This window comes from Symphodus melops (assembly GCF_947650265.1).
Source record: "Symphodus melops genome assembly, chromosome: 6".
NCBI lineage: Eukaryota > Metazoa > Chordata > Actinopteri > Labriformes > Labridae > Symphodus > Symphodus melops.
In genome coordinates this window covers 9022946-9050868 of record NC_136696.1, presented here as the reverse complement: position 1 = coordinate 9050868, position 27923 = coordinate 9022946, and the positions used below count along the sequence as shown (strand labels likewise).

The 27923-nt window shown below is 45.3% G+C and overlaps 2 protein-coding genes across 3 annotated transcripts in view; both read right to left on the bottom strand.

The window, feature by feature from the left end:
• Positions 1–341: 341 nt before the first annotated feature.
• On the bottom strand, positions 342–5652 carry LOC306825453 (uncharacterized protein). The gene is made up of 2 exons (XM_079346227.1): positions 3120–5652; positions 342–2133 (listed from the first exon to the last, which is right to left on the bottom strand). The coding sequence occupies exons 1-2, from the start codon at positions 3162–3164 to the stop codon at positions 946–948; spliced, it is 1233 nt and encodes a 410-aa protein (XP_079202353.1). The 5' UTR covers positions 3165–5652; the 3' UTR covers positions 342–945.
• A 13617-nt stretch (positions 5653–19269) lies between these two features.
• Positions 19270–27923, bottom strand: part of LOC306825716 (septin-7-like) — a 41924-nt gene continuing 33270 nt past the window's right edge. For both annotated transcript variants that reach the window (XM_079346651.1, XM_079346652.1), the window contains exons 9-13: positions 24687–24738; positions 23738–23863; positions 23314–23449; positions 22866–23011; positions 19270–21589 (exon numbers count right to left, since the gene is read on the bottom strand). In XM_079346651.1, coding sequence (XP_079202777.1) covers positions 21550–21589; positions 22866–23011; positions 23314–23449; positions 23738–23863; positions 24687–24738 — 500 coding nt within the window. In that variant the 3' untranslated portion in view covers positions 19270–21549. The remainder of the gene's footprint in view (positions 21590–22865; positions 23012–23313; positions 23450–23737; positions 23864–24686; positions 24739–27923) is intronic.

Here is a 27923-nt window from a genome sequence, read left to right as displayed (position 1 = left end):
AAGAGACATTCGATTAAAGCTCGTGAACGCGCAGTTTTAATTGAATCGTTTTTATCAATTCTGGACGATTCTTGGATCTTTTCTTTTCAACAAGTGACTTTGCAACGATTCGTTACCTGAAACAACTGAACTGGCCAATTCAGTTAGCAGAAGTTGACGATCATTCATCATCATCAAACTTTTTTTGGACAAATCATCTGAGGCCGCGAGAAGACGTGAACGCGCCGACACACCCCTGAGTGACCTGCTAACCCGAATACGACCAGAGTCACCACGGTGATTACGGGCTGTAGGAATTGGAGACGGAACTTCCAGTACCCGTCTTCAGACTTCAGTACCATTGTAGTGACGATCAGCTGATCGGCCACTCAGCTGGGTGCGGGAACAGATCTTGGGATTTGACGCGCTGAATGAATTAATGTCCAAACATTGTCTCCTGTTGGGTGAGGTTCCCATTTAATTTATATTCGGATCTTATACAACAATATGGTTTCTTAAGTGATGGTGAAGTGATGGTTGAAGTGATGATCCTACGTGTCCATAACAGCGGTAAAAACCGTCTGACCTCCCCGTCACCCATGCCTCATTACCTGGCTCCTAACACCCGTGCAATATATAACTTCCCCTGCCACACCAAGCTACACTCCCCCCTGTGGTAGACAACTGCTATATATATTTAGCCCCTACACACCGGCCCCTAATTGTGAAGACATGAACAATTACAAACAAACACAAAAAAGGAGCAACAAAGAATAATCTTCTTCCATCTTCTTTGAGTCAGGGATCTCCAGTGCCTGACTCACTCATTGGGTCATGACCTTTACACTGCTTCTTGGAGTAGAAAGAGCTTGGATATGGGTCGTTCCAACTGTCCTGTCTTTGTTCTCAACTGTACTATACGTACAAATCCATTTTTGTCTGAGAAAGTCTTCATCACTCTTCCAATTATCCATGATCCTCGTGGAGCAGCTTGTGGACCACAACAATGTCTCCTGTAGTGAAGCTTCTTCGAGGCGTTGTCCACTTTTCTGGTTGTATGGCTGAGCCAGCAGAGGTTACAGCAGCAATAATTTCCTTCCTTTTCCTACTTAGCTCCACGAAAACTATCTTGAACCGAAGGAACCAAGCGACTGAGGTCTTCAGCTTAGCCCAGTCAGAGAAGTAGTTTAGGAGTTTAGTAGTCGCACTTTCAGGATTTGCAATTATGATGTTCGCCATGAAATCACCTTTGACCTCTGGATCTTCTGAAGTAATGGGCTGTGGGTTAAAAGGTTTTGGCCAATCCACCTCTGGCTTTCGAAGAAAGTCTGGTCCATTAATCCACCTCCTACATGCCAAGAAGTTATCTGCAGTCAGACCTCTGGAGGCTTCATCAGCAGGATTGTTTCGAGAGCTGATGTACCTCCACTGAACAACATGTGTTGCTTCCCTTATGGAAGCCACTCTATTTGCCACGAAGGTGTGAAACCGTTTGGTCTCATTACTGATGTACCTTAGTACAGTCTGACTGTCTGTCCAGAAACAGGACTCCTCCAAGTTAAGCTGTAGTTCCTTCCTCAGCATTCTGTCAACTTTAACAGCCAGCACAGATGCAGTAAGTTCAAGACGAGGAATTGTTGTTTGCTTCAGCGGTGCAACTCGAGCTTTTCCTAACATAAATGCAAGGTGTACTCTTTTATTCTGGTCCTGCAACCTCAGGTAGGATACTGTGCCGTAACCATGGTCACTAGCATCTGCGAAGTGATGCAACTGTGCTTGTAGGGGTCCTCTGAAATCCTGTGGTTTGATGCAACGCTCCACCTTCAGTTCTGCCACTTTCTCCAGGTCCAGCAACCATCTTGTCCATTGTTGTGAGAATGTCTGGGGTATAACATCATCCCAGGACATATTTTTGCGACACATTTCTTGCAACAACAATTTTGGTAGCAAGGTGAACGGTGATAAGAACCCCAATGGGTCATAAACAGAACTGACGACTGAGAGAATCCCACGCCTTGTATATGGCCGCCTTTCGACTGCAGGTTTGAAGGTAAAAGTGTCACTCTCAGCACACCAACTCATTCCAAGCACCATCTCTGTTGGCAAGTTATCATGTTCGAGGTGCAGCTTTCTGATTGTTTTTGACCTTTTTTCCTCTGAAATAGATGATAATACATGCCGACTGTTGCTTGTCCACTTTACCAGCTGAAATCCTCCCTTAGAGCACAAGTCAGTAAGGTCCTCCACCATCTGAATTGCTTCCTCCTCTGTGGGTAAAGATTTCAGGCAGTCATCCACATAAAAATTGGTAGCAATGGTATTCGTCACCGCAACTTTAAAGCTGTCCCTATTGTCCACTGCCGTCCTCTTTAATGCATAGTTGGCACAACTCGGTGATGAAACTGCTCCAAAGATGTGTACTCTCATTCTGTGGTCCACTGGGCTCTTTGATGTGTCTCCCTCGGGCCACCACAGAAAACGAAGAAAATCCACATGCTTATCTGACACCTTTACTTGATGGAACATAGCACGGACATCAGTCATCAAAGCAATCTTCTCCTGTCTGAACCTTGTTAAGACACCAAACAGTGTATTGGTTAGGTCAGGACCTTGTAAAAGTTGACAATTCAAGGAGGTTCCTTTAAACCTGGCTCCACAATCGAAGACTACTCTCAAGGTTTTCTTCTTCGGGTGGTATACACCATGATGGGGTAGATACCACATTCTGCTGTCCTTTTTATGCAACTGATCTTCAGGGACCACTTCTGCATATCCATTGTCGATCATCTCAGTAATAAATGCTGTATACTCATCCTTGTAGATCTTATTCCTTTCAAACTTTCTTTTGAGACACTGAATGCGCTGTTCAGCTATGCACCTGTTGTCTGGCATGGTGATGTCATCCACTTTAAAGGGTAAGTCTGTGCAGTAATGACCTTCCTGTATACACGTAGACTTCTCCAAGATATCCAAAAATCTTAGGTCCTCCCTTGACATCTCATGTTTCTCCTCCAGTGCCTTCTCATTGAAGTCTTGATTATATTGAGCAACCAACAGCTCCTCCAGTTTGACGATGGATATCCTATTGACATAAATGGCTGAACAGCTTCTCTGACAAGCACTATTGCCCCTTAAAGGACCGTTGACGACCCACCCCAATAGGGTCTTAACAGCATAAGGTCCATCGTCTTTACTGTTGATTATTTCCCAAGGCTCCATGAGTTTTGGTGCATTTGTCCCAATCAAAATTTCCACCTCAGCGTCCAATTCTGGAATCGTGATGTCTTTTAGATACTCCCACCTTTCAATATCTCGCTGAGTAGGGATGTTGCATTTTGACACAGGAATTGTTTCTTGAGTAAACATTTCTGGAAGTTCAACAAATTGGTTAGCATTCAATCCGGACACTTCGAGGCCTTTAATAATGTCACTTTCAACAACCTTTTCCTGGCCCATAGTGCGCAACAGAATACTGGTCCTGGTGCCCTGCAAATTCAGCTTCTCCTTAAAACGCTTAGTACAAAAGGTTGCTGTACTTCCAGGGTCTAAGAAGGCATACGTCTGCCATGTTTTACTTCCGTTCTTTGTTTTTATCTGTACTGGCACAATTGAAAGAGTACAGTCTTTGTCTCCGGCCCCAGTGCAACCACCTGCCTGCAGTGAGACAAGTGCGCTACTGACTGATGTTTCCTGTGGTTTGTTAACCCTTTCTTTGTTGTACACATGCAGAACAGTTGGATGTTTTAAATTGCACTTGTCACAAGTCAGACGACTTCTGCATTCTTTGCTCATATGGCCGGCTCTCAAGCATCCAAAACAGATTCCTTTTTCCCTCATGAAATCTATTTTCTCCCTGTGAGCAATTTTATTCAGCTCTGAACATCGTAGCAATGGGTGTTGCTCTTTACAATAAAGGCATGATACTGAGGCTGGCTCCTTAGATGTTGTGGGTTGCTGTGGTGTCCTGTAAACTGAGGCCTGAAGAGGTACAGTATAGTTAGTAGCTGCAACAGTTGTTGAAAATCTGCTTCTGGATAGTTGATTGCTCCTATTTACAGCCTTTGTTAAGATACTTGGTCGCACATCTGAAATATCTCCAAAGAGTGGATGAGACAGGATTTTGACTTGGTTCTCCAGAAAATTCACTATGTCTGGGAATGTGGCCCTATATCCTCGTCTTTCAATATCACATGCTGCAGACCTCCACCTTTCCCTCAGCCTGTATGGACACTTCATTATGACAAGTCTCATGTTTGATGGAACGTTCATCTCGTCCATGTACTGTACTTCATTCATTGCATTGCAGCATCCTCTTAAAAACAATGTGTATTCCTGCAGCGCCTGAACGTCCTCCGTTTTCATAACAGGCCATCCAAATGCTCTGTCCGTATATGCTGTTGCTATTTTGTGTTCGTTGCCAAAGTGCTCCTTCAGAAGATCTTTTGCTCTTTGGTATCCTTGCTCTGGCCTCATGTGTAGACAGCTTTGCACCAACTGCCTTGGCTGCCCCCTGGTGTATTGTTCCAGATAACTCAAACAGTCTTGATAGCTGCTGGTTCGCTCTTCAATACAATGTTCAAAACTCCTAATAAAGGAAATATACTTTAAGGGGTCACCATCAAATACAGTGATGTCTCTTTGTGGTAGAGTAGCTGCCATTTGCTGTTGCACAAGCATCGCTGTAATTTCATTTTGCCTTTGCATGATTCCATAAACTGCATCCTGGTTAATAACATTTGCAATATTTTGTGAAGATTGAAGCCCGTGCCTTTTATTTTCCTGTGCAGCGACTGACCTGAAGGGTGCAGCAGCTGATGCTGTGACAACACTTTGAGATTCAGGCCTTAGATTTGAATGAGACATTCCAGTGTTTGGTGACAACTGTAGATTGCGAGTTCTGTCCTCCGCTTGTGAGATCCCATTATGCTGCACTTGGTCCGAATTTGTTTGCATCCTTAGTTTTGGTCTCACATCATGTGCAGATGAAACATGTGGTGCTCTTGAACTTTGATGTACTGCTGGAGCTTTTGCTTTTGGTACAAATTCCCTTATTGTGGCATCAAGTTCAAGGTGTTGTTTAAGCCCTTTGCTCACATAGGAATTCATCCCATTTGAAGAAACCATTTCCTCGTCACTGCCTTCCAGCACAGAGAGTTTTGCAGTAGCAGCAGCAAGTTGTGTATCAAACTCCAGCTTTTCCTTCATTTTCCTTAGCTTTTCCTTTTCCTGTTTGAGGTTTTCCTCTTGTGTTTCCAGGTCATGTCTCTTTTGCAGAGCAGCAGCTCGCTCCATCAAAGCTGCTTTTTCTGCCTTTGCCTTTAAACGTGCACATGCAATCGAACCAGAACCAGATGATCTGCTGGAATGACTTCTTTTGCTTGACCTTTTGCTGGACATATTAGACACACTGTCTTCAGGATTAATGTTGTCTTGGTACACAGATTTCACATTTTCATCATCATCATTTTCATTTTGTCCATCATCAACATTTTCATTTTCATCACCATCATGTAAACCACCATTTTCTTTCAACCATTTTGATATTTCTTCAACAAATATGTCATTGTCAGCCTTTTTGGATTTAAACCATGTTTCCTGCTTTGTCTGCTCCTCCTGGGGCAGAGGAAACCCAGTGAACAATGAGTTATGGAGATCAGTAGCATTTTGACACAAGCTTTTGAACTCTTTCAGCTTTTGTTGAACAACAGAGAAGTTTTCCTTGGAAGACAGAAGAGTGGTGATTTGTGGTTTTAATTTGCTGGCTTGTTTTAAATTGGCATTCCTTTCCCTTTGTAGCCTCTCCATTGTCATTGTGATTCCTTTTAAAGAAAGTTTTCTTGTTCTTTTTCCAGTGCCATCATCTTGTGTCTCTGTAGACTCCGTTTCAGTTGTTGGGCCTTGCATTTCATTCATTTTCAAAACTGTGCACTGCTCCTTTAATGGAAGACGCTTCAGCACAGGGCTTTCACACAACCTGTGCGCTTTCGGTGTCCAATCCACATATTACAAAACCATTTGAGTAGCGTTTTCCTCCTTATATTTTAATGAATGCGAGCAGATCAACACAATTGGGGACATGATTGAATGAATACATTGTCAAAGCGGCCCACTGTCGCGTGCACAGCGCAACGCCGTTCCAAACATTTCAATCCGCGTGAACGCGCTCACCTGGGAACTCCTGGTCATGCTTTGCTTCACTTTCGGGATGGTTTTGTGACATTCAAAGAAGAAACAGAGCCGCTATCCAGGACCTTCCAGATCGTGCACATTATCCAGGTGAGATCACGGTTTTTACTTGTGTAGTGACGATCAGCTGATCGGCCACTCAGCTGGGTGCGGGAACAGATCTTGGGATTTGACGCGCTGAATGAATTAATGTCCAAACATTGTCTCCTGTTGGGTGAGGTTCCCATTTAATTTATATTCGGATCTTATACAACAATATGGTTTCTTAAGTGATGGTGAAGTGATGGTTGAAGTGATGATCCTACGTGTCCATAACAGCGGTAAAAACCGTCTGACCTCCCCGTCACCCATGCCTCATTACCTGGCTCCTAACACCCGTGCAATATATAACTTCCCCTGCCACACCAAGCTACACTCCCCCCTGTGGTAGACAACTGCTATATATATTTAGCCCCTACAACCATCTTTGCGAATTCGTTGGTTCCGCAACAAGTAAGACGCACAACAGCTTGTTTGTCAACTCAGAACTCCGTGTCATGAAGTGTTCACTGTTAAATCTCCACCGAGCTCATATCAGCCCGTAATTCAGCCTTCAACTCCCTTCTTTTTATCTTTTTTTTGCCGTTCGGTAATTTTGTCCGAATCTAATCAATAATTTTGTTAGACAGACGTTAAACACCGTACCATACTCAATTAATTAGGATAATATCTGTCATTCCTGGTTTTTCTCTCATAGCATACATCAGTCATCGTGTTGTTTTTTTCTAATATATCTGATACATTTGTTGGATCGTTACGTTATTCTGTTTTTGTTCATTCTTATTCATTAAATATCACGCATAAAATTCAGAAGTGTGTTCGTATTGATTCATAGTGGTCGAACGTTTTGGGTAACTCATAACTTAGATTTGAGATTGATTAAAATAATAAAATCCATAAATTTATTAATCTTCATAATTAATAATTTTATTAATTTCCATTATTAATACAATTGTTCCTGGTAAGCCAGGTGGTGCCCCCTTTTTCTTACGAGGTGTGTTAATCATTTTAACACGTAATATTTTCGCAACAGGATTGGACGTTACATCAGACTTTTATAGGAGGAGGATGTACCTCCTCCGGAGAGCCGACGTCACGTCCGTCTGCCAGTCAAGACTGGCGTAATGTAATATTGCTTCTGGGGGACAGCGCGAGGAGCGTGTCCCATAGTGAGATACCTTACTCATGTTTCAGAGAACCGGGGTTAATTTCTTAACCTAAAGTTTTCCCCGGTCACAGAGCTGATCCAGAGTCAGCGCTAAAACATCAGGTCGTGTTCATTCAGCAGGAGGAGGAAAATACAAACCTGATCCTCAGTCTGTGTACTGTGGCTCCAAGTGAGGCAGTTTACTGTATTACACAAAGTAAACACGCAGATCAAATGCCTTTACATTACAACAATGGTATTCTTGAATAGGATTTGGCCACGTAAATTGTATTTCTATTCAGTTAGGTGCACACATTTAAGCGGAGAACATAAATCCTCGAAATAACACTGCACTGTGATAAAAAAAACAACCCTCAGCAAGTCTTACATTCTAAATCCTAACTAAGGTTATCGTCAACATAGTCTGGAGACGATGAGGACACTTGTTCTCTTTCGTCTCGAGACTATCTCTCCACCCCGTTACATTCTATGTACAGGGATATGATCCCTTGCTCGTCAGAGTCCGTGGATATTTCTTTAAGACACACCGGCTTAACCGGGCACGCCCCACAGCTCACCTATAAAGCACCTGTGCTGGCGTGCAATCATTGATTGTTTGATCTCCACTCAAGTCAGAGTGTTCACGATCTGTGTGATTTCGAAGAAAAACTAAACTAAAAACTAAACAAAAGAAAAAGTAAGAACAGGAGAAAAAGGGTTTCCAGCAGTTATCCACTTACCAAAGTTGGGCGTCTGTCTATGGGCAGCCTCCCTGGATTGCTGGTAGCCTCTGTTATATTCCCTGAGGCATCGTGTCTGGTGACCTCCCGGTCACGGTGCGTCTGGGGGAGCCTGATTGGCGGCTGTGTCCCCACCGGCGTTTCCTTGCGGTGCCGTGAGCTATCGCGTCTGGTGGGTACCCGTGCTGAGCGCAGACGGAAGTCGGCTAACAGCGGGGTGACTGTATCAGCCGAGCCAATTGCGGTTCTCAGTTAACTGCAGTGGCAAAGTGTTCGTATGAACGTATTGCTCACGGTTCGTGAGCTCACGCGTTCAGAGGATACGTGCCGAACGCAGGCTGTCTTGTCAACATCGGTGGTGTCCAGCCAGAGTATTGCTCGCGGCTCACGGGCTAACGCGCTAGCTGAGACGATAACGTGTCTGTGTTGGGCGCAGACTGTGTCGGCTGCAGCAGACACCCATAATCCCCAAAGAGAGTCAAAGAGGGCTTGTCAACATCGGGGAGGTCCAGCCAGTGTATTGCTCGCGGCTCGCGGGCTAACGCGCTAGCTGAGACGCTAACGTGTCTGTGTTGGGCGCAGACTGTGTCGGCTGCAGCAGACACCCATAATCCCCCAATGAACGTTTCCTTCTTGTTAAGCCATAAGAAGGGAGGCGTATAAAAAAAAAAACGAAACGAAGAGTTAGCTGGATAGTGTGTTAGCTGGTGGCTACCTGTTGCCGTGCTTCCGCATAATTACCTGTAGCTCCGCCCCCGTGTAGTGACAGTGCCGCCCCTGGCTACTATGGCTTCCCGGGAGGGACATTCCTGTGTGGGCTGTGGAGTTAGCATGCCTTTGGAAGATGGGCATGATAGATGTGTGCTATGTTTGGGGCATCAGCATGCATTGTCCTCAAGAGAAAATCCTCAGATGTGCATGGATTGTTTTATAATGCCTGCACGTACTAGGGAGGCCCGTTGCCGCTCCTTTTCCGCAAAACGGGCTGCCCCCCCCCTTTCCGCTCCTTTGCAGGGAAAGCGGAGAGGGGTAACGGCCCTCACTATGGAAAAAGGGGAGTGTTCAGGTGCCTGGCAGGTACCCCTACCCGCCCCTGTTGTGAGGCCTTCTGTGCTTCACTCCACTTCTGGTCCCAACTCTTCTCCCGCTCTGGACTTCGGAGTGGAGGAGGAAGAGTGTGAAGAGGAGATTGATATCGAGACAATCTTTTCTTCTGAGGACGATGGCTTGTCGAGTGGGCAGAAACCGCCAGCTAGCACCTCTAGAGGTGAGCTAGCTCGCCGTTATGATGAGATCATTGGCAGGGCAGCCAGGGCTCTGGATATCGCCCTACCTCAGGACCCTGTACCCACTGCTTCCAGGTTCGAGGTTGATGTGGCATCACGTCCGTCCCGGACGCAGGTGCCCCCTCTTCCTGATTTTAAGGACTTGTTGTGCCAGTTTTCTTCTCCGGCAGCAACACATAAATGGTCATCAGCGTGTAGAAGGCTCTCAGACATGCAGGACAAGGATCAGGTCGCCTGTGGAACCCTCCCCCAGGTGGATCAGGCTATCTCCCCGTTAATTTCTCCTTCCACCTCGCTTCTTGGCAGAGCTACATGCTCCAGCAGGAACTGCAGAGTAATGGATAGTCTGCTGGCTAAACTCCACAGGGCCATGGCTACACAGACCCGTCTGGCTAACACTGGGTCCATTATGTCTCTTTATCTCCGTCAGTTGTCAACTCAACTACGAGACAGTTCGGGAGACCCTAGTATTACCGGGGAGATTCAATTAGCCTCTCAGTGCCTCTCCTCTGTAATGAGAGAGCAGGCAGAATCAGCAGGCTGCTCTATGGCTTCCTTCTAGGTTGTAACGCCATCTTTGGCTGTCCCAATCTCAGCTCGGACAGGGAGATCGGGATACCTTACTTAAAGTGCCAGTGGATCCCTCGGCCATGTTTGGACCTTAGGCAGCTACTTTGCTCCAGCAGGCACGAGATGGTCGCCGCTGTGCACAGGAGGTTTCAGGGGACCTGGCTAGGCGCTTCAGGGGCTCTAGACAGAGAAGGACTCCAACGCCTCAGTCGCGGCCTACACCAGAGGTCCGGACATGGGGGCCAGGAGATCTTAGGCCCCAGTTGGACGCCTTCCGTCGGCGTAGTAGTCGCCAACGTGGGAAAACTGGAAAGCCATATGCGAAGGCTCAGGGACCATCACGGCGCCCCCCTCCTTCCTGACGGTTCCAGAATAATGGCATGCCAGCCTCCCCTACCAGCCGTCAACGGGGGAGCCTGGCTAACCTTGGGGGCGGATCAGTGGGTGGTGTCTACCATGACCCGTGGCTACCGCCTTCAATTTTATCGCAAACCTGCCGTGACAAGATTGCCAACCTTCACCACTGTAACCGATCCTCAGCAGGCGCAGATACTGCGGGAGGAACTGTCCACTCTTTTGGAGAAGAGGGCCATAGGAGAGGTGGAAGAAGACCAACAAGCCGGGTTTTTCTCCCGTTACTTTTTAGTTCCGAAGTGAGATGGGGGTCTTCGGCCAATTCTGGATCTCCGGAGGCTCAACCAGTTCCTTCGGCCCCTGAGGTGCAGGATGCTCACGGTTCCCAGGGTGAGGCAGGCCATTACTGCCGGAGATTGGTTTTCCACCATAGACCTCAAGGATGCGTACTTCCAGATTCCCATCTGGAAGGGCCATTGGCGCTTCCTGAGGTTCGGCTTCGAAGGCAGAGTGTACGAGTTTTGTGTCCTGCCTTTCGGGATATCTCTCGCTCCCCGAACGTTTACAAGAGGCATGGATGCTGTACTGGCCCCCATGAGGAAGCAAGGGCTCAGGGTCCTGAATTATCTGGACGATTGGCTCATTTGTGCGTCATCGGAGGAACAGTGCCGTCGCCATGTGGCCCTTCTCCTGAACCACATTCAGGAGCTGGGTCTCCGAGTGAACACCGAGAAAAGAACTCTGCAGCCTTCCCAGGTTACCACGTTTTTGGGTATGGTTCTGGACTCCAGGAGGGTGACCATCTTGCTAACACCGGAGAGAGTGCAATCCTTCAGACGGTGCCTCAGTCACTTCCAGCTTCATTCCAAGGTCACTTGGGGGCTCTGCCTCCGACTAATGGGTCTTATGGCGGCCATGGTGCAGGTGGTTCCTCTTGCCCTCTTAAACATGCGACCTGTACAGAGGTGTCTGTTGGGTCAGGGCTTGCATCCACAAAGATGTCACCAAACAAGGGTGGTTGTCTCTCGGAGGCTGCACAGTGCTGTCCAGTGGTGGAGAGACCCAGCCAACATCAAGTTAGGCCATGCTCTGGGGCCGGTGATTTATCGCCAGCTGGTCTTCACAGACGCCTCCCTACTAGGTTGGGGTGCCGTTCACGAGGGCTGCGGTATCAGTGGACACTGGTCCGGCCGCTGGTTGAACCAGCATCAATCAATCAATCAAATCAAATGAACTTTATTTATCCGTTAGGAACTTCATTGCAGGGAAAGCGCCAGTACAGAACACAACACACACAACATTCACTTTTTAAAAGTTAGAAAAAAAATTTGAAATTCTGATTGGTCATGAATCCCTAATAAATAGCTTAAAAACAACAATAGATTAAAAGCAGAGGTAAATTAAGTGATAAATAAATTAAGTAAAAGAAGGTGATCACAGTCCCTGTCAGCCATTTAACAGACGGATGGAGGTGGGGAGGAAGCTGGAGCTGGCCCTCTTTGTCCTCAGTGGGAGCGCCCTGTACCTGCGCCCTGAAGGCAGCAGAGTGTAATGAGGGTGCAGGGTGTGTGAAGGGTCAGTGGAGATCTGGGTGCCTTTGCTCAGGACTCTGGTGTTGTAGATGTTAGTGAGTGACTGCTGTTCCTGACCAATGATTTTACTGCTTATTTTGATGATTTTACTAAGACTGTTGCGGTGAGTGAGAGTGAGTGAACCAAACCAGGCGGTGATGTTGAATGTGAGGATGGATTCAATGAAACATTTATAGAAAACTGCGAGAATGGATTGGTGAACCTGAAGTTTGCGGAGCTTACGGAGAAAAAAGAGGCGCTGTTGACATTTAGAAAAAATTTGTTCAGAGTTGAGTTGAAATGTAAGTTTATGGTCGATTATGGAGCCGAGATACTTATATGAGGTGACCTTATCGATTATTTCATTATTGACTGTAAGTGAGGGTGTAGTGAAATGGTCATGGTGGAAGTATATGATCATTTCTTTAGTCTTAGATGTGTTCAGATCTAGACAGTTGTCCCTGCACCACAGTGAGAATGAGTCCAGTTCTGTTTGCAGTAGTCCGACAGTGTTTGTGGTGTCCATGATTACTGTGTCATCTGAATACTTGATGTAGGTTATTCCCGGGGTGGTGCTCCTACAGTCGTTAGTGTACAGAGTGAAGAGAAGTGGAGAGATGACCGAACCTTGAGGTGAACCGGTTGATATTGTTCGAGCAGTGCTGAGGTGACCGTTCACCCTGACCCTCTGATCCCTCTCTGTGAGGAAGGAGAGGACCCAGAGAATGATGTGGGGGTTGGCATCCATCTGGAGCAGCTTGCGTCCCATGAGGTGTGGTTGCACTGTATTAAATGTGCTCGAGAAGTCCACAAACACCAGGCTGACGTGGGACTTGGGTTTTTCCAGGTGGGTTATGGCACCATGCAGCAGGGTAAGTACAGCATCATCCACCCCTCTGCGTGGCTGGTAAGCAAACTGCTGCGGGTCAGAGTGCACCCCTACATCGGCCTGCAGCTGGGCCATGACGAGCCTTTCAAAGCTCTTCATGACCAGTGATGTCAGAGCCACAGGCCGATAATCATTGTTGGTACCAGGGTTGCTCTTCTTCGCCACAGGGCAGATGATGGAGGACTTCCATATTGATGGAATGGAGTGCTCAGCCAGAGAGCGGTTGAACAGCGAGCAGAAGACTCCAGCTAGCTGACTGCAGCAAACTTTCAGCAGGCGCCCACTGATGTAATCCGGTCCAGGGGACTTGTTGGGCTTAATCCACTTCAGCGAGTGCTCCACCTCTGCAGGCAGCAACTGTAGATCCTCAGTGGACTGAAGCATAGAGACGAGCTCCTCCCTCTCCTTGGAGTAGTCACACCGATCAAACCTGCAATAAAAGTTGTTGAGATCCTCCGCCATGCGGACAGACACCTCTGCAGGGAGCCCAGATGAGGTGGAGTTGGAGGGGAGCCCAGCCAGGGTTTTCACGCCCTGCCAAGCATCCCTGGCCTTTCCATCATTAAAAAGCCTCTCCACCCTGTCTTTATATGCTCTTTTGGCTGCTTTTATTTCTTTATTCAGTCTGTTTTGGATGAGTTTACCTTCCTGTTTATTTCCTGAGTTAAATGCTATTTTCTTTTCATTCAGGGTAGTTTTGAGTGATTTTGTTATCCAGGGCTTATTATTTGAAAACACTTTAACTGTTCTAACAGGGACCAACATCTCTGCACAGAAGGTGATGTATGATGTTACTGCATCAGTGGCCTCCTCTAGAGTGTTACCATCTGTAAACACCTCCCACAGTGTACAGTCAAAACAGCCCTGAAGGGTCTCCTGCACTACACTGTCCCATTGTTGGACCTGTCTCTTGACTACCCCTTCTCTCTGTAGTTTGGTGCGGTATACTGGGACTAGGTGGACAACATTGTGGTCTGCAGTACTGAGTGGTGGTTTTTTAAAGGCTCTGTATGCGTCTTTAACGTTGCCATAGCAGAGGTCAATTGTCTTATCGCCCCTGGTGGCACAGGTCACATACTGGTGGTAAGTGGGGAGAGTTTTATTCAGTCTACATCCATTAAAATCCCCGAGAACAAACACAGGAGAGTCAGGAGAGGCAATCTCGAGCTTGTGGACGCAAGACGCAACGGCCTCCGCCGCGCGCGTCACATTACCCGATGGAGGGATGTATACGAGCACAACCGCGAGCTGACCAAACTCACGGGGAAGGTATTTGGGTCTGAAAGTTAGTGCAAGCAGTTCCACATCAGCTGTGCAGCTGGAGTCTATGACAGTGGCCGTCCTACTCCACGCCTGATTGACATACACACAGACCCCGCCCCCATGCTTCTTCCGACTACTCACAGTGTCCCGGTCCAAGCGAAAGGGAGACCCGAAGCCGCTGAGGGAGAGCTGTGAGTCCAGGATGGTGCTGTCAAGCCAGGTCTCCGTGACGCAGATCAGACTCGCGTCCTTATATGCCCACTGACACGAGATATTGACATGTAGCTCGTCCAGTTTGTTGCGGAGTGACCGGACATTGGCGAGCAGGATAGATGGTAGCGGTGGGCTCTTGGATGTACGGGAGAGATCCTTCAGCCTCTGCCTAGCGCCTCCCCTCCTTCCCCGCTTCCTCCTCTGGGCAGTCCCGCTGCCAGCTCCGCGTTGGCCCGGTAGAATCTCGGTCCAGTTTTGTAGACCCGCTGGAACTGGGTAGTTCACATCCCGCAAAAATAACAGCTCCTCCCGGCTGTACCGCAATGTTTGACTTCCACGGTTGGCTTCAAACGCGAGCAGGGGACCCACAGTGAACCAGGTTAGCAGAAGCAGCGCAGGTACCCACTTCCTCATTGTGACAGGTAGCACAAAGTTTGAAAAAAAAAAAAAAAAAATACTAGAGGTGATGTGATGGAAGTTCGATCATGCACCATTCAGTTTCTGATGATCAAGCGTACATTCAGGAACAGAATACCAATCAGAATCATACGATTAGACGACAGGATTCGCAGCTTTGCAACAAACAAACAAACAGCACTCAGGACGCTCCTCCGCCTGTCGCCATCACAGCGCCATCCACAGCATATAAATGTCCTGGAGCTGAGGGCTGTTATCCTCGCCCTCAGAGCACTACTGCCGAGACTGAGAGGACATCATGTCATCGTTCGGACAGACAGCACAGTGACAGCTGCATATATAAACAGGCAGGGGGGCCTGCGGTCTCCCTTTCTGTGCAGACTGGCAACCACTCTGTGGCAGTGGGCTCAGCCCCTCTTTTGCTCCTTGAGAGCTGTGCATGTGCCGGGTCTGTTAAACTCAGCGGCGGACATAATGTCGAGAGGGGGCCCACACCCTGGGGAGTGGAGGCTTCATCCACAGGTGGTCAGGGAAATCTGGCATCGCCTGGGCAGAGCGGAAGTCGACCTGTTCGCTTCAAGAGAGTCGGCTCATTGTCCGCTCTTTTTCTCTCTGAAGAACGACAATCCTCCTCTGGGGTGGGATACCTTGGCTCATCCTTGGCCACGGCTTCTGCTCTATGCCTTCCCCCCATTCACTCTCCTTCAGCCCCTTCTCCGAAGGGTGCAGTTGGAGGGAGTCAGGCTGATACTGGTGGCACCGTTTTGGCCCCACATGACGTGGTTTTCGTCAATCCCGCCCCTGTTAGACGGCGTGCCATGGGAGCTCCCGCCTCGGCGAGACCTGCTGTCTCAAGCCAGCGGGACCCTCTTCCATCCATTCCCAGCAGGGCTCAGGTTGGTGTCCTGGCCCCTGAAAAGGATAGGGTCCTTGTTTTAGGATTACCAGAGCCTGTAGTGAGAACAATGCAAGAAGCACGGGCACCATCTACTAGGGCTGCTTATGCTTACCGTTGGGGTCTGTTTACATCTTGGTGTGGGGCCCACAACAGGGACCCCTACCTGGCCACGCATCAGGAGGTCCTGCAATTCTTGCAGTCTCAGCTAGAGGCTCGAAAATCAGCTGTTACGCTGCGGGGCATGGTGGCAGCAATTAAGGCAGTGCGACTTGGTGAATACGCACTTACCGAAGAAGGCTGTTCCTTAAATTCAAGGTTCCTCAGGGGTGCACAGAGGCTTACAATCCGCAGGAAGGGACCCCCAGTTCCACCTTGGGACCTGGATCTAGTCCTCAGTGCCTTGCGGCACCCGCCTTTTGAACCTCTTGAGGAGGTGAATCTGAAATGGCTCTCCTTTAAGGCAGCATTTCTGCTGGCTGTAACTTCTGCCAGAAGAATAAGTGAGCTCCATGCACTGTCTATTCATGCAGACTGCTGCAGATTCTCTCCAGATGGCTCTGGTGTAGTCCTCCGACCCAACCCGGCATTTCTGCCTAAGGTCTTATCTAAATTCCATCTGTCTCAGGTGGTCGAGTTGCGGTCACTCTCCTCTGGCACGGATGGTCAGGAGGGAGAACAGAACCAGCCTGTCTTGTGTCTGGTCAGGACCCTGGCTCAGTACATCCGACGTATACAGGCTTTCAGGAGGTCTGACCAGCTCTTCATTTGCTTTGACCATGGACACTTGGGCCGGCCCTTGTCAAAACCTTGACTGTCTCAGTGGGTTGTGGAGACTATCCAGCATGCATATGCCCTCTCGGGTGTGCCTGCTCCATCTGGGATTCGGGCACACTCGACTCGCAGTGTGGCTACCTCATGGGCCTTGTGGCGCGGTGCCTCACTTGCTGACATATGTGCTGCGGCCACATGGTCATCAAGATCCACATTTTCCAGATTCTACCAGCTCAATGTGGCAGCAGTCCCTCCTTTGGGGAGCGGGTGCTGGGTGTAACCTCTTGGTAGACAATGGGGTCCCTCGGTCAGCCTAGCGGCTGTAGGCCTCGATTCACGGGCTTGGTGGGGCCTTGCCCGCGTTCTAAGTCAGTCCCGCGTCTTGCAGACTGGCTCATTCAGCCCCTCTGGCTCCTAGGCTTGGCCTTTGCGTCTTGCGGCGCCTTATCCTGGTTGGCATGTAAATAGTGTATATTTGTAAGAAGTTGATTTGTTACACACTGGTGTATGGGATTGGGTTGCACTGTCTCCCAGCGGGGTGTCTTAAAGAGTTACCCCGTACATAGAATGTAACGGGGTGGATAGATAGTCTCGAGATGAAAGAGAACGTAGGGTTACGTTGTAACCTTGGTTCTCTGAGTGAAGAGACTATCTCTCCAGCCTATAGGCCGCTGGGAGACACGTTCCGATCAAACTATCAATGATTGCACGCCAGCACAGGTGCTTTATAGGCGAGCTGTGGGGCGTGCCCGGTTAAGCCGGTGTGTCTTAAAGAAATATCCACGGACTCTGACGTGCAAGGGATCATATCCCCGTACATAGAATGTAACGGGGTGGAGAGTCTCTTCACTCAGAGAACCAAGGTTACAACGTAACCCTACGTTTTGTACTCATAGCACTGAATTCATATGTACCGTAAATTCCGGACTATAAGCCGCTACTTTTTTCTCACACTTCGAGCACTGCGGCTTCTACTCCGGTGCGGCTAATGCATGGATTTTTTATGGGGGACAATGAGCTTCTGCCGCAAAAACATTTGACTTCGTCACGTCGGATCTTAATATCAGTCATTTTGCGCTTCATGCACGCACCCTCATCATGGAAAACACACGGAGAAATACATATGATGTAGCTTTCAAGTTAAAGGCGATCGACCTGGCTGTCAAAGAAGCTAACAGAGCTGCTGCACGTTAAGATGACACTGACAGCGACAACAGAGACTGAGGAAGTGAGTAATGAAGTCATTCTGAGGCAGTGAATGGATGGACTTTTTCTTGTGAAATATATTACGGTCATCTTTTTCATCAGCCGTGTTACAGACACCGTCGGCTAGGCTTCGTATTGTAACGGTTCATGTTGTAAAGTCAGTAGTTGATAATGTGTTCATGATTCCGATTATGTGGAGAGTCAGTGAATGCACCAGCGAGAACGTGTTGAGTGGCTGTATGAGAGAACGCTGGGGGAGAGAGTTGGATTGTTACGGCAAGTTATGGTTTTGTTCTCCGCTGTAAACGGCGTGGTCACGGCCGACAGTGATCGGGTTATTAAAAGTTATTATTTGAACGCTCTCGTCGTCCTTTAACGTCCGTACGGACGCTACAGTATTTGCGGATGTTACCGGTAGCCTACGTCTGTGTAAATAGCTCTTGTTATAGCGTGGACACCTGCGGCTTATAATCAAGTGCGGCTTATATATGTACAAATACATTTATTTACTTATTTTTAGCCGGTGCGGCTTATATCCAGGTGCGCTCAATAGTACGGAATTTACGGTATGTTAAATTGTTACTGTGCTGTATATAATTTCAAAAGCTGTATTTAATGTTGAGTGGGAGTGATGATCACTGCATGTTGGATGGATGGATGGATGTACTTTATCGATTCCAAGCTGGGAAATTGGCGTTACAGCAGCAGGTCATCCATCACACACTGTCACAAAACAATATAACATAGAATTTACAAATTTAAAAAGTACAAGAGCTGAGAATAATATATACACCAGGAGCATATTTTATTTTCTATTTTAACACTCCAAACAACAGAGCTTCATAAATTTCACACCTTCTCTCACCTTAGCCTATTAAGTGACCTACCTGTTTCCCCTCTCCCATGTTTGACTGGTTGTCGTTTGGCTAATTTTTCATCCACTTTCCAGAATTAAGGTCCATTCAAGAAGAACGATCCTCTTTTTTGAGTAAATAAACATTGTGTTAGCATTAGTAAATACCCAGGCAGTGTTTATCATCCACTTCTTTATGTTATCGTGTTTATGGGAGTCAGGATTATGAATTGCAGCCTTTTACTCTCACAGAAGAGTGCAGGCTTTAGTTTTAGGAAACCAGGTTGTTCTAAGTGACATTTCTTATTTAGCACGAATGAGCATTCACAGGAACACTAACACTCCATCTGGCTCGGACCAATTAACCATGTCCAACCTCTCAGAACCAGAATCAGCTTTATTGGCCAGGTATGTTTAACACACAAGGAATTTAACTTTGGTAGACTGTGCTCTCTCTTTGTGCAGATGTAAACATTATATTAACAATGAATTAAAAATATAAAATAGTAATTAAAGACTGTGTACACAACTAAATAAGGTTATTAATAAACTGGAGTCTTATTCCTTGGGAGAAAGTACTTTTCTTCTTTCAATTAGCCATTTTTTAGGATTTACTTTTGTAACTAACTAATGACAAGGCTATGGCCGCTATGTAATTAGCCAGTTTACTAAAGAAAGCTTTTCCTGTCGATTGACAGTATAGCTTTAGTGTTTAACTTTGTCAACACCTTACACATTTCCAGATCTACCCAAATATCATCCCATTCTGGCACTAAAAACCAGAGCTGGCCAAATTGACACTCAAAAAATAGAAGTCCATCACAAAGCCTATATCCTCTTCTTATATGTAATCTGTGGTTGAAAAGATTCCTCACACACATTGGGAGTTATAGCATAACCTTGTTGACTTTAATATTAACCATGTACAGTTAGAGATAGAACATATAATCAAATAAAGAAAAGAAGCAGAAAACAGTGTACATATAAAAAAGAAACTATTACAAAAAGAAAAAAAATCCACCCAAACTGCTGTCTACATAATGTGTTATTTGTAGGTTCACAATTGTTTAAAATAAAAAAAAATCAGTCACTGCCTTTTTTATTATTATTGTAGGACCAATGCTTCCCTTTGGACCCAGAGATAAAATATCGCACAACTGAGCGGTCCTGAGAAGTTGTACTCATTGGCATAGATGTATGGTTTTGTGTGTGTGTGTGAAAATGTATCTGTAGATTCTTAAGACGTGTTTCACAAAATTGGTTCTCTTTTTCCTGGCATATAATCGGAGCAAAAAGAGAGAGAGAAAAAAAACAGGACAAGAAAAAAAGGCCACCAAGTAGCCTCCAGTATGTACACAATATATGCATTTCCATACAGGTAATATCTGATGTGCTGATAGGAAAGGTGCGTCCCTTTAAGATTTTGCTTCAAATGCAGGCCACCTGAAACACTATACCAAAATAACACATGAATCTAAGAGTTCTTTAGGAAAACTACAAGGGATATAAGGAGTCATTCTTTAACCATACGTAAAGTAGTGTTTATATCATTATAATCATATGAAAATAAAACATACAACTCTAGAAAATGTATAGTAAAGGTTAGAACATGTCACAGCTCTCTGACTCTGGACTTCACATATTCGGAGAAGAGCAGAGGGGTGTCGTGTTGTTCTGTGTGGAAGCTTTTATGTCTAAAGTCTAGTCCGAGTCAAAGCTATGGCTGAATTGGCAAACTTTCCCCAACAGTTGTCTTTCTGGCGGGACCAGAGGGTTAAAGAATATTTCCCTCTGGCTGGGATATTCTCATGGAAAGCTTGACATCAGGGCTCAGACCGATGACAACATCCATCACTTACATCACAATAAAGAAACACCTCTGTAAACCACTGCTAACTGTGAGTTGCACATACCAAAGAGACTGTTGCATATTGCTGTATATTCAAAAAGGGAACACACTGCAATGGTTAAATTCTGGCTGCTGTTACACACAAGACTTCTATCTTTCCATAATCCTGTGTGGTTCTGATCACACAGGATCTTCACCTCAAACACATTTACAACCCACACCTGCCCTGTCACACCATCACTTCAAACGGCAGAATCTTAAGACAGATTTTTTTTTTTTTTTTTATTGTTGCAGGAGACTTATTTGACTTACGTTTGGCTTTGAAGCACATAATTCTACTTAAAGAGCAAACCATCTTAAGGACAATGTCCATTCAGGGAACATAAGTCACTTTTTTTTTAGCTAGTCTGCTTCATTCCACCATCTCCTCTTTTTGCAATGTCAGAACTCATGAGGAGTTGTGACACCCAGATTTTAATATTTCAGAAATATTGTCCCATTAGCAAACTTAATAATGACCAAATATCAAGTATGCTTGCAAACCAAAGAAAGAGGTGCAGTTAGAAAAGCTACTCTCACTTGCATGTTCCCGTCTGGCTCGCATGGCGGTAGTTAGCTGGCTGCACATCACAAAGCATATATTGGTAAAATAATCTTAATGTGCCATTTGTATCTCCATAGTGTGTGCGTGTGTGTGTGCGTTTGCTTTCTAATTTCTGCCTCTTCAGCTGTTACATGATTCAATTCTCTTTACTCACATACGCTCGCCATTATCTTCTTGCACTCTCTGTTGTCTTAATAACTGAATGTTTAATGTGTGTACACTTGACGTGTGTTACATTTCTGAGAACAGTTGAAAAAAAAAAAGTGTTGAGGAGAGGGATAAGTACGTCAATCTGCAGGTCTATTGAATATGTAGAGAACATACAATAACTACTACATGTGTACAAATGGCTTTGCACGGTCCCTGCCATACTGTAGCTCAGAGGAGCTCGAGCTTCTCCTCTTTGTCAGGAAGTATAGGAAAATAGAATTTCACAAAAACATGCATTTTTTTTGTGGGGGATAAAGAAAGTTTATCTTATTCCCCATGGAAAAGGAAAGGTTTCAACAGATGTAGAGAGATGAGCATGTGGGCCTTTGCATGTTTGTATCTGTGTGTTTGTGATGATGTCCATGTCACATGTGGTTAAATGTATCTCAAAGGTATATTTGTGTGTGTGTGTGTGTGTTAGGAGGGCCACAGTACATGTGAACTTCAGAGGGTTGAAGAAAAATGGAGCTTATGTCGAAGTGAAGAAACGTCTTCTGTTCCTCTTTAAAAGATTTTCCCTTTCTTCTTGTTCTTCTCCATCGTCCTGTGTGAGAGACAGTAAGAGTGAAAACAGTACTTCAATATCTCAGTGCAACAAAAAAAACAAACAAAAGGCACTCAGGAGTTTACTCTAAATGAACAAAGTCCACAGTTTTAAAGCTGATCATTCAAATTCTGAGATTTCTGCCAAGACCCTCATCATGGATGCATTTCATTTTTTACACCCAAGGGTGCAGTGTTGTCTCGCCTGGTGTAATCAGGAGCTTATGATGGTATATATTTGCATTATGGCTTTATTTAGCTCATTTAGTGTACAGACTATGAGGGTTCTATTAAACAGTGTCATTGTAGGAAACATATTTGGACGTTGGATCCAGGGTTAAACAGGAGGTCCCTTTCACTTCTGTTCAAAGCATAGACTGTAGTTTAGAATGGATGAAGGCTGAGTGATGTCGGCCATTGTTACTGGGGATCCTGTCTCAGCCTAACTTTCAGTCAATCTAACGACAGGCTTAGAGCCAAAGCTGAGGCGGGTTTTAAGCCTCTTGACGAACTGTTACATAGTGAACGCCTGTCAATCATACCATCCCCGCCTAACTGGATAACACCTTATTGTTTTTAAAATCAAAACAGAGCCGTTTAAAAAAAACACACCCATACAGTGTGTGCCAGTGATTACAAGTCAGACCTTTTTTTTTTTTTTTTTTTTATACCAGGCTGTAAACACATTATGCTCGAAAAGAAAAGCTGGCTTTTTTTAAAATTTGGTGTGAATGTGACTTCCTGGAGCCAACTTCAAGCGAACACTCGACGAACTGCAGGATTTTGCACTTCTACATTGGCTTCAATTTTCAACACCGAGTGTGCCGCTTGGTTCAAAGCTGCTCATTTCATCTGCAGTTGAAAGGGTTTAATGAAGTCGTCTAACAGGCCTCGATTAATTACACAAGCATCTCTTTTAAAATAATCTGCTTTTCAAACTTTGGCTCAGATGCACCATGCTGAGGACAATAACTCTGCCGTCACCTCTTAGTAAAATTGACGACGTAAAGACATTTTGTTGATAAATGTCAGATTGTACTTTTGAAGTGGGATGCTGATGAATCATATAACACATAATCCACAGTCATCAGAGATCTCTTTCAACGCAAGCAGAACAGGAACGGTCTTATAAAGCTAATGTGCATCACATGATGAATCTGACGATAGGTGTTACATTCATATATGTTCCTGTCACTGCATCATCCCTCCTGTGGTAAACAGACTGCAGACTGAACTAATCAGCAAATGATCAATCGGCTCTTTAGAGTGCTACTGACTTGGAGGCATCCAATTTTTGCTGCTCCAGGATTCTTTGCTGAGCGTCCCAGTTGGCCCTCTCGTCCTCGAACACCCTCCTCTTCTCCTCCAGCTCTTTGTACTGCGCCTCCAAGTTCCTCTTCATCTGTTCATGTCTTCTTTCCAGCTGAGGGTCACAAATACAAAAATGAAGACTCAGTTACACAAAGGCAGGCAACTTGCACAAGGCACACAAGTCTCCCCCACCCCCCTCTTATTTGAAATGATCCTTTCTGCATCTCACACTGATGAAGTTAGAGTTTCCTCCGTCCGTCACAAAATAACACAATTCATCCCTCACCATTGTATATTTGTGATCTCAATAGCATCTCTATTTAGAGCCCAGTCATAATCTAATGTTATGAATGACACTCTCTCTCTTTCTCACCAACAGAAGACACACACAAACAGACAGATCAATAAACCCACCTCAGCCTCAGAGTCCTTCAGTTTCTGCTTCTTCTCCTTCACCTTCATCTCAAAGACCTGCTCCATCTCTGCTTCCATCTTCTTCATCTTCATGACGTGATCCCTGCGCTCCTCCTCCATCTGAGCCAGTGGACTCCTGTCGACCACAGCAAAGGATCAGGATCATTCAAACTATACTTTCTACTGTTCCCTTCACTCAGTCAGTGTCCAGAGGAAAAGGCAGATCTTTAACATTTATTTATTGTTTAATTTCCAACATGTGAAGACAACAACAAAATGATAAGATAAGAAAATCCTTTATTCATAATAATAAAAAGACGAAAATAACCAACAAATGTTGCCAGTTATATTAAGAAAAGGACATGCTGCAGGACACCACCTACAGCATCTGCATGCTCTTATTCTTTAAGATGCTCCGTCTTACTTTGTGAGCTGTCCCTTGGTCTTTGTCGTGTCCACTCCGTTACAGGTGACAGCAGCCAGTTTTTTACTGCGATAGTTTTCGTAGTGGACGTTGTTGGTAACGTCTTTAAGATCCTGCATATGGGTCCTGTGAGAGGTGAGAAATAATCCCACAAAGTAAGGCAGATAGAAGAAGTTCCAGGCTTTAGACCATTACAGGATTAAGGAATGATGTTTCCTTCACCTTCCTGGGACTCGAATTTACGGGATTTTAGTAAAATGATTTTAGTCTTTTTTTTTTTTCTTTCTTTTTATTCATTTTTTACATAAATTGCAACAATTTGTATAATAATATTCAGTTTGTTTACAGCTGCATCTTTATGTTTGCAAAGATAAATAACATGTATATACTTCGACCTTAAAGGCAGGGTAGGTCATTTTCAAAAATGAGCATCATTTTAAAAGTAGCATTCCTTCCTTGCTCCATCTTCACCCATTCCCTCTGTGCTCCCTTAAAAGCCCCGCCCTCCACTTACATGCTTGAATGCCATTGGTCCAGAAGCAGATTTCAGATCATTCTTTGAGTGTAGACTCATGCATGCACGGGGTAAAGAACGAGCAGGGCGGTGTGATTGGTTCATAACACGTGTAGCAAATTTTTCTTGTCGTCGTCTCTGAGCGTGTGTTTTTGATAGGACGGTCCCATGATGGGAAGTTGCTCTCTATGTAGTAGCTTATGGCATTCAAACAAAAGGGCAAAATAATACATGCAGTATATAAATAAGATAGATGTAAGCTAACCCAACAAACTTGTATGAAACTTGCTGCATCAGCATCTTATGAAATGTAGCTGCCTTTCTCTGTAAGGTTGGACGAGAATAACTCAAACCACTTCATTAGCAAAGATGAATGAAGATGCATCATGAGATTAGGTGTGGAGAGTGAATGTTGACTAAAATGTGGAGTCTCACCGGATCAGCATGTTACGCAGCACAGTGAAGTCGCAGTGTTCCCCATTCTCCACTGACACACACAGGAAGAGGGAGAGAAACAGAGAGGGACACACAGTTAATACAGCCGACTCTTGGTTATCATCTCTGGCTTTAAAGGGGACCTGAGCTACACTTTCTTTACAAGCATGATTATCTTGGTGAAAATACAGTCCTTTAGTTGCCAATAAACTGAAATAGGATTTAAGGGGTAAATAACTGTCGCTGCAGGGGTTTAAGTCTGGTCACATTCAGAGGCAGTCAATAAGAAAAAAAACAAGTTATTGTGTTTCGTGTGAGTAAGGTCAGAAGAAGGTGTCAGTTATTTACATGATAGCAAAATACAATGTAGGGAAACAATCATTCAAATGAATCTCATTAATCACACACAGGGGAACGTAGACAGACAGACAGTGTGAATGTTTAAACAGGTATGATACAGTATCAGTAGTAGAACATGGAGAGAAAACAAAAACAGACATCACACGGGCTTGTTCTAACAACAACAACAACAACAACAACAACAACAACAACAACATGGCTCTGATTGGGATTTTCATCAAGTTTGCTTTGGAACATTTCTCCATCTTTAAAGGGCAAACAATTTGCACACCATTGAACACAAAATAGAAAAACTAAAAGCCAAGTAAGACCAAACTTTTAAATTTGTTATTTGTAATGAAAATATGACCTTCATATTTCACCTGATTAAATTAGTGTCTGATATTTTCCCAACTCAAATCCCTGTTTGGATTTTTGGATTTTTAAAATCAACTTTGCAAACCAAGCTGGAAATAGTTCAGCTGACAGGTTCTGTCGTGTTGACATTGTTTGTTCTGGAGGCCTTGACACACCAAGCAGTCGGCAAAGAACTAGCGGCGACAAAAAACCACAGACACATTTTTCTCTCGCCTTTCTCTTGGCCAAGAAGTTGCACTTGAACACATTGTAAAGACTACAGCCGACCATGTATGTTTTGTGTTTGCGTGAAAGAAAATAACTCTCCATGCCAACGAAAGTTCAACAGTCAAAGTTGAAAATGGTACTGTTGTTGTCAGCCCTAAGAAGAGGCGCATCTGTGTCGAGCGCTGGAGTTAAATGAAACCTCCAAACAGCCAATCAGAGTGATTCCTCTCATCAACCGTGCCGGCAGGAGCCGACGGCCAACGAGCTCCTTGGTGTGTCAGGGCCTTTAAAACTCTCTAAGATCAGACCCTGAACTCACTGTTGTGAAATATTGAAAAAAAAAAAAGACAAGCTTCTATCAGATCTGATCCTTTTTTCAGTTGGACTTCACAGACACCATATTGTTCCAACAAACAACAGGTCTTGGTCAGACAACAGAACGGGACAGTTAGATGGTTACAGTTATTTATGTCAACATAAAAGACATGGTTAAATATTTAGAGGGGATTCTGGAAAAGGACTGCAGACAAGCTGCTGCTCAGGATGTTTCTGATGGATCTTCAGCCTCCTCTTCGCCAAATACGTCGCTCCTTATTGGTTAACCTCCACCCCACTGGCAGTCAATCATCGTCATCACCATCATCAGGGGAGCGAACGAGGAGGACACCTTACCATTGATGAAACTTAAGCAGCCCCGTCCCTGTGCCTCCAAAACCAGCCATTGACCTCCTGGCTCTTCTAGAGGAGGGAGCTCTGACGAAGGGGAGGGGTACGGTTTTTCAGTTACTGTCTGCGCCCAGCGGGGGGGAGGGGCTAAATCTGGGTCTGGGGCAGCTGGGTTTATTGTGCCTTAGACTTGGCCCGGGTTCGAGCCCAGAATCGGCCTATGTTTGGCCCAGATTCAGCCCAGATTTGGCCCGGATCAACACCATAACCTGCATGTGTCCAAGCTGACTGGCTTGTAGAGGGAGTGTGGTGGTTTGGGGGAGGGGAAGGGGGAGTGTCTTATGGGGGGGGGTCTATGCATGACCAGCCAGGGGGACAAGTCTTTATGAGGGAATACGTGGAGGAGCTATGTTGGGTAAAGGGTCATAGGTGTAAAAAAAAAAACAGAAGAAGCTTTTAACCAAAAGATTCTCATTTGTTGATGAGTGGCAGAAAACACCTGATGTAAACTCCAGGCTTCCAATCGGATCATTTTAGTTCATTCCTTCCTCAATCACAGACCTTTACGATAACAGTTTCATGGTCCATCAGGTGTTTTCAGCCTGAGCACTTCATCTATTAGCAGAGTGTAGTAAAGGCCATGATAATGAACTACATTGAAGCACACAGCTGTTTATTTGAAACATGCACAAGTGTGTGTGTGTGTGTGTGTGTGTGTGTGTGTGTGTGTGTGTCTGTGCAAACAGTGTATTTCAGTGTTAAAAGATTTAAAGTTGAAGTAAGCTAATGAAATCGTGATACCAAGCCACACGCTTCCTTGATGACTTGAATTAAGCCGGCTACATGCTTATCTAGCATTAACTGCCAATGAACCTATATTGGACCTATAAGCAATGCATTAGGATGGTGGATCCCAGTCCTTGGTCCAGTGATAGAACAAGACCTGCACACCGTTCACATCCTGCACCAGACGATCGACTCAACTCAAAGTGTGAGGAGCTGACTCATGTCGTGCAGCAGGGCAGTATTTACTGAGGATTTCTGTATGTGGTACCATTGGAGCAAAGAAGGGAACCGCAGAGTTAGAGTGATGGGTTTTGTTTTGCAGAATGGAGCTTCAGCACCAAACAGCCTCTAGTTTTCTCCATGACTATTCACAGAATCAGACCTGGGACTATAAAAGTACAGAGCTTGAGAATACAAGGGTGTAAATGTATAACTTTGATATGGCTGGTAAATTAAATCTTCCTACATTAGTTGTTTTTTTTGTCGTTTACAACAACTTTGGTCTTATGACAGTACTTTTGACTAATTCTGGTCAGTCGTCATTATTTAGCTTTCCAAGATACGACCGTCTGATCGTTTGACCGCTTGTTTGGTTACCTTGCAGCCTGAACTGTGGAGAGTACATCATAGAGTCAAAGGTAACAACATAAGACCCAAGTTGTAATAAATGGGAGTTTAGAAAGGTTTTGAGGGATTCTCCTGCCGACTGCTAAATTTAGGGAACAACAGAATACGACTCATTTATGTAGATAACTGGTCTTGACCTCGCATTGTAACAGGAGCATAGATCATGATGAAAAAAGACGTGTGTAGGAATAAAAATGTGCGGCTAATAATATCTCAATTTCAATGTAACAGTTT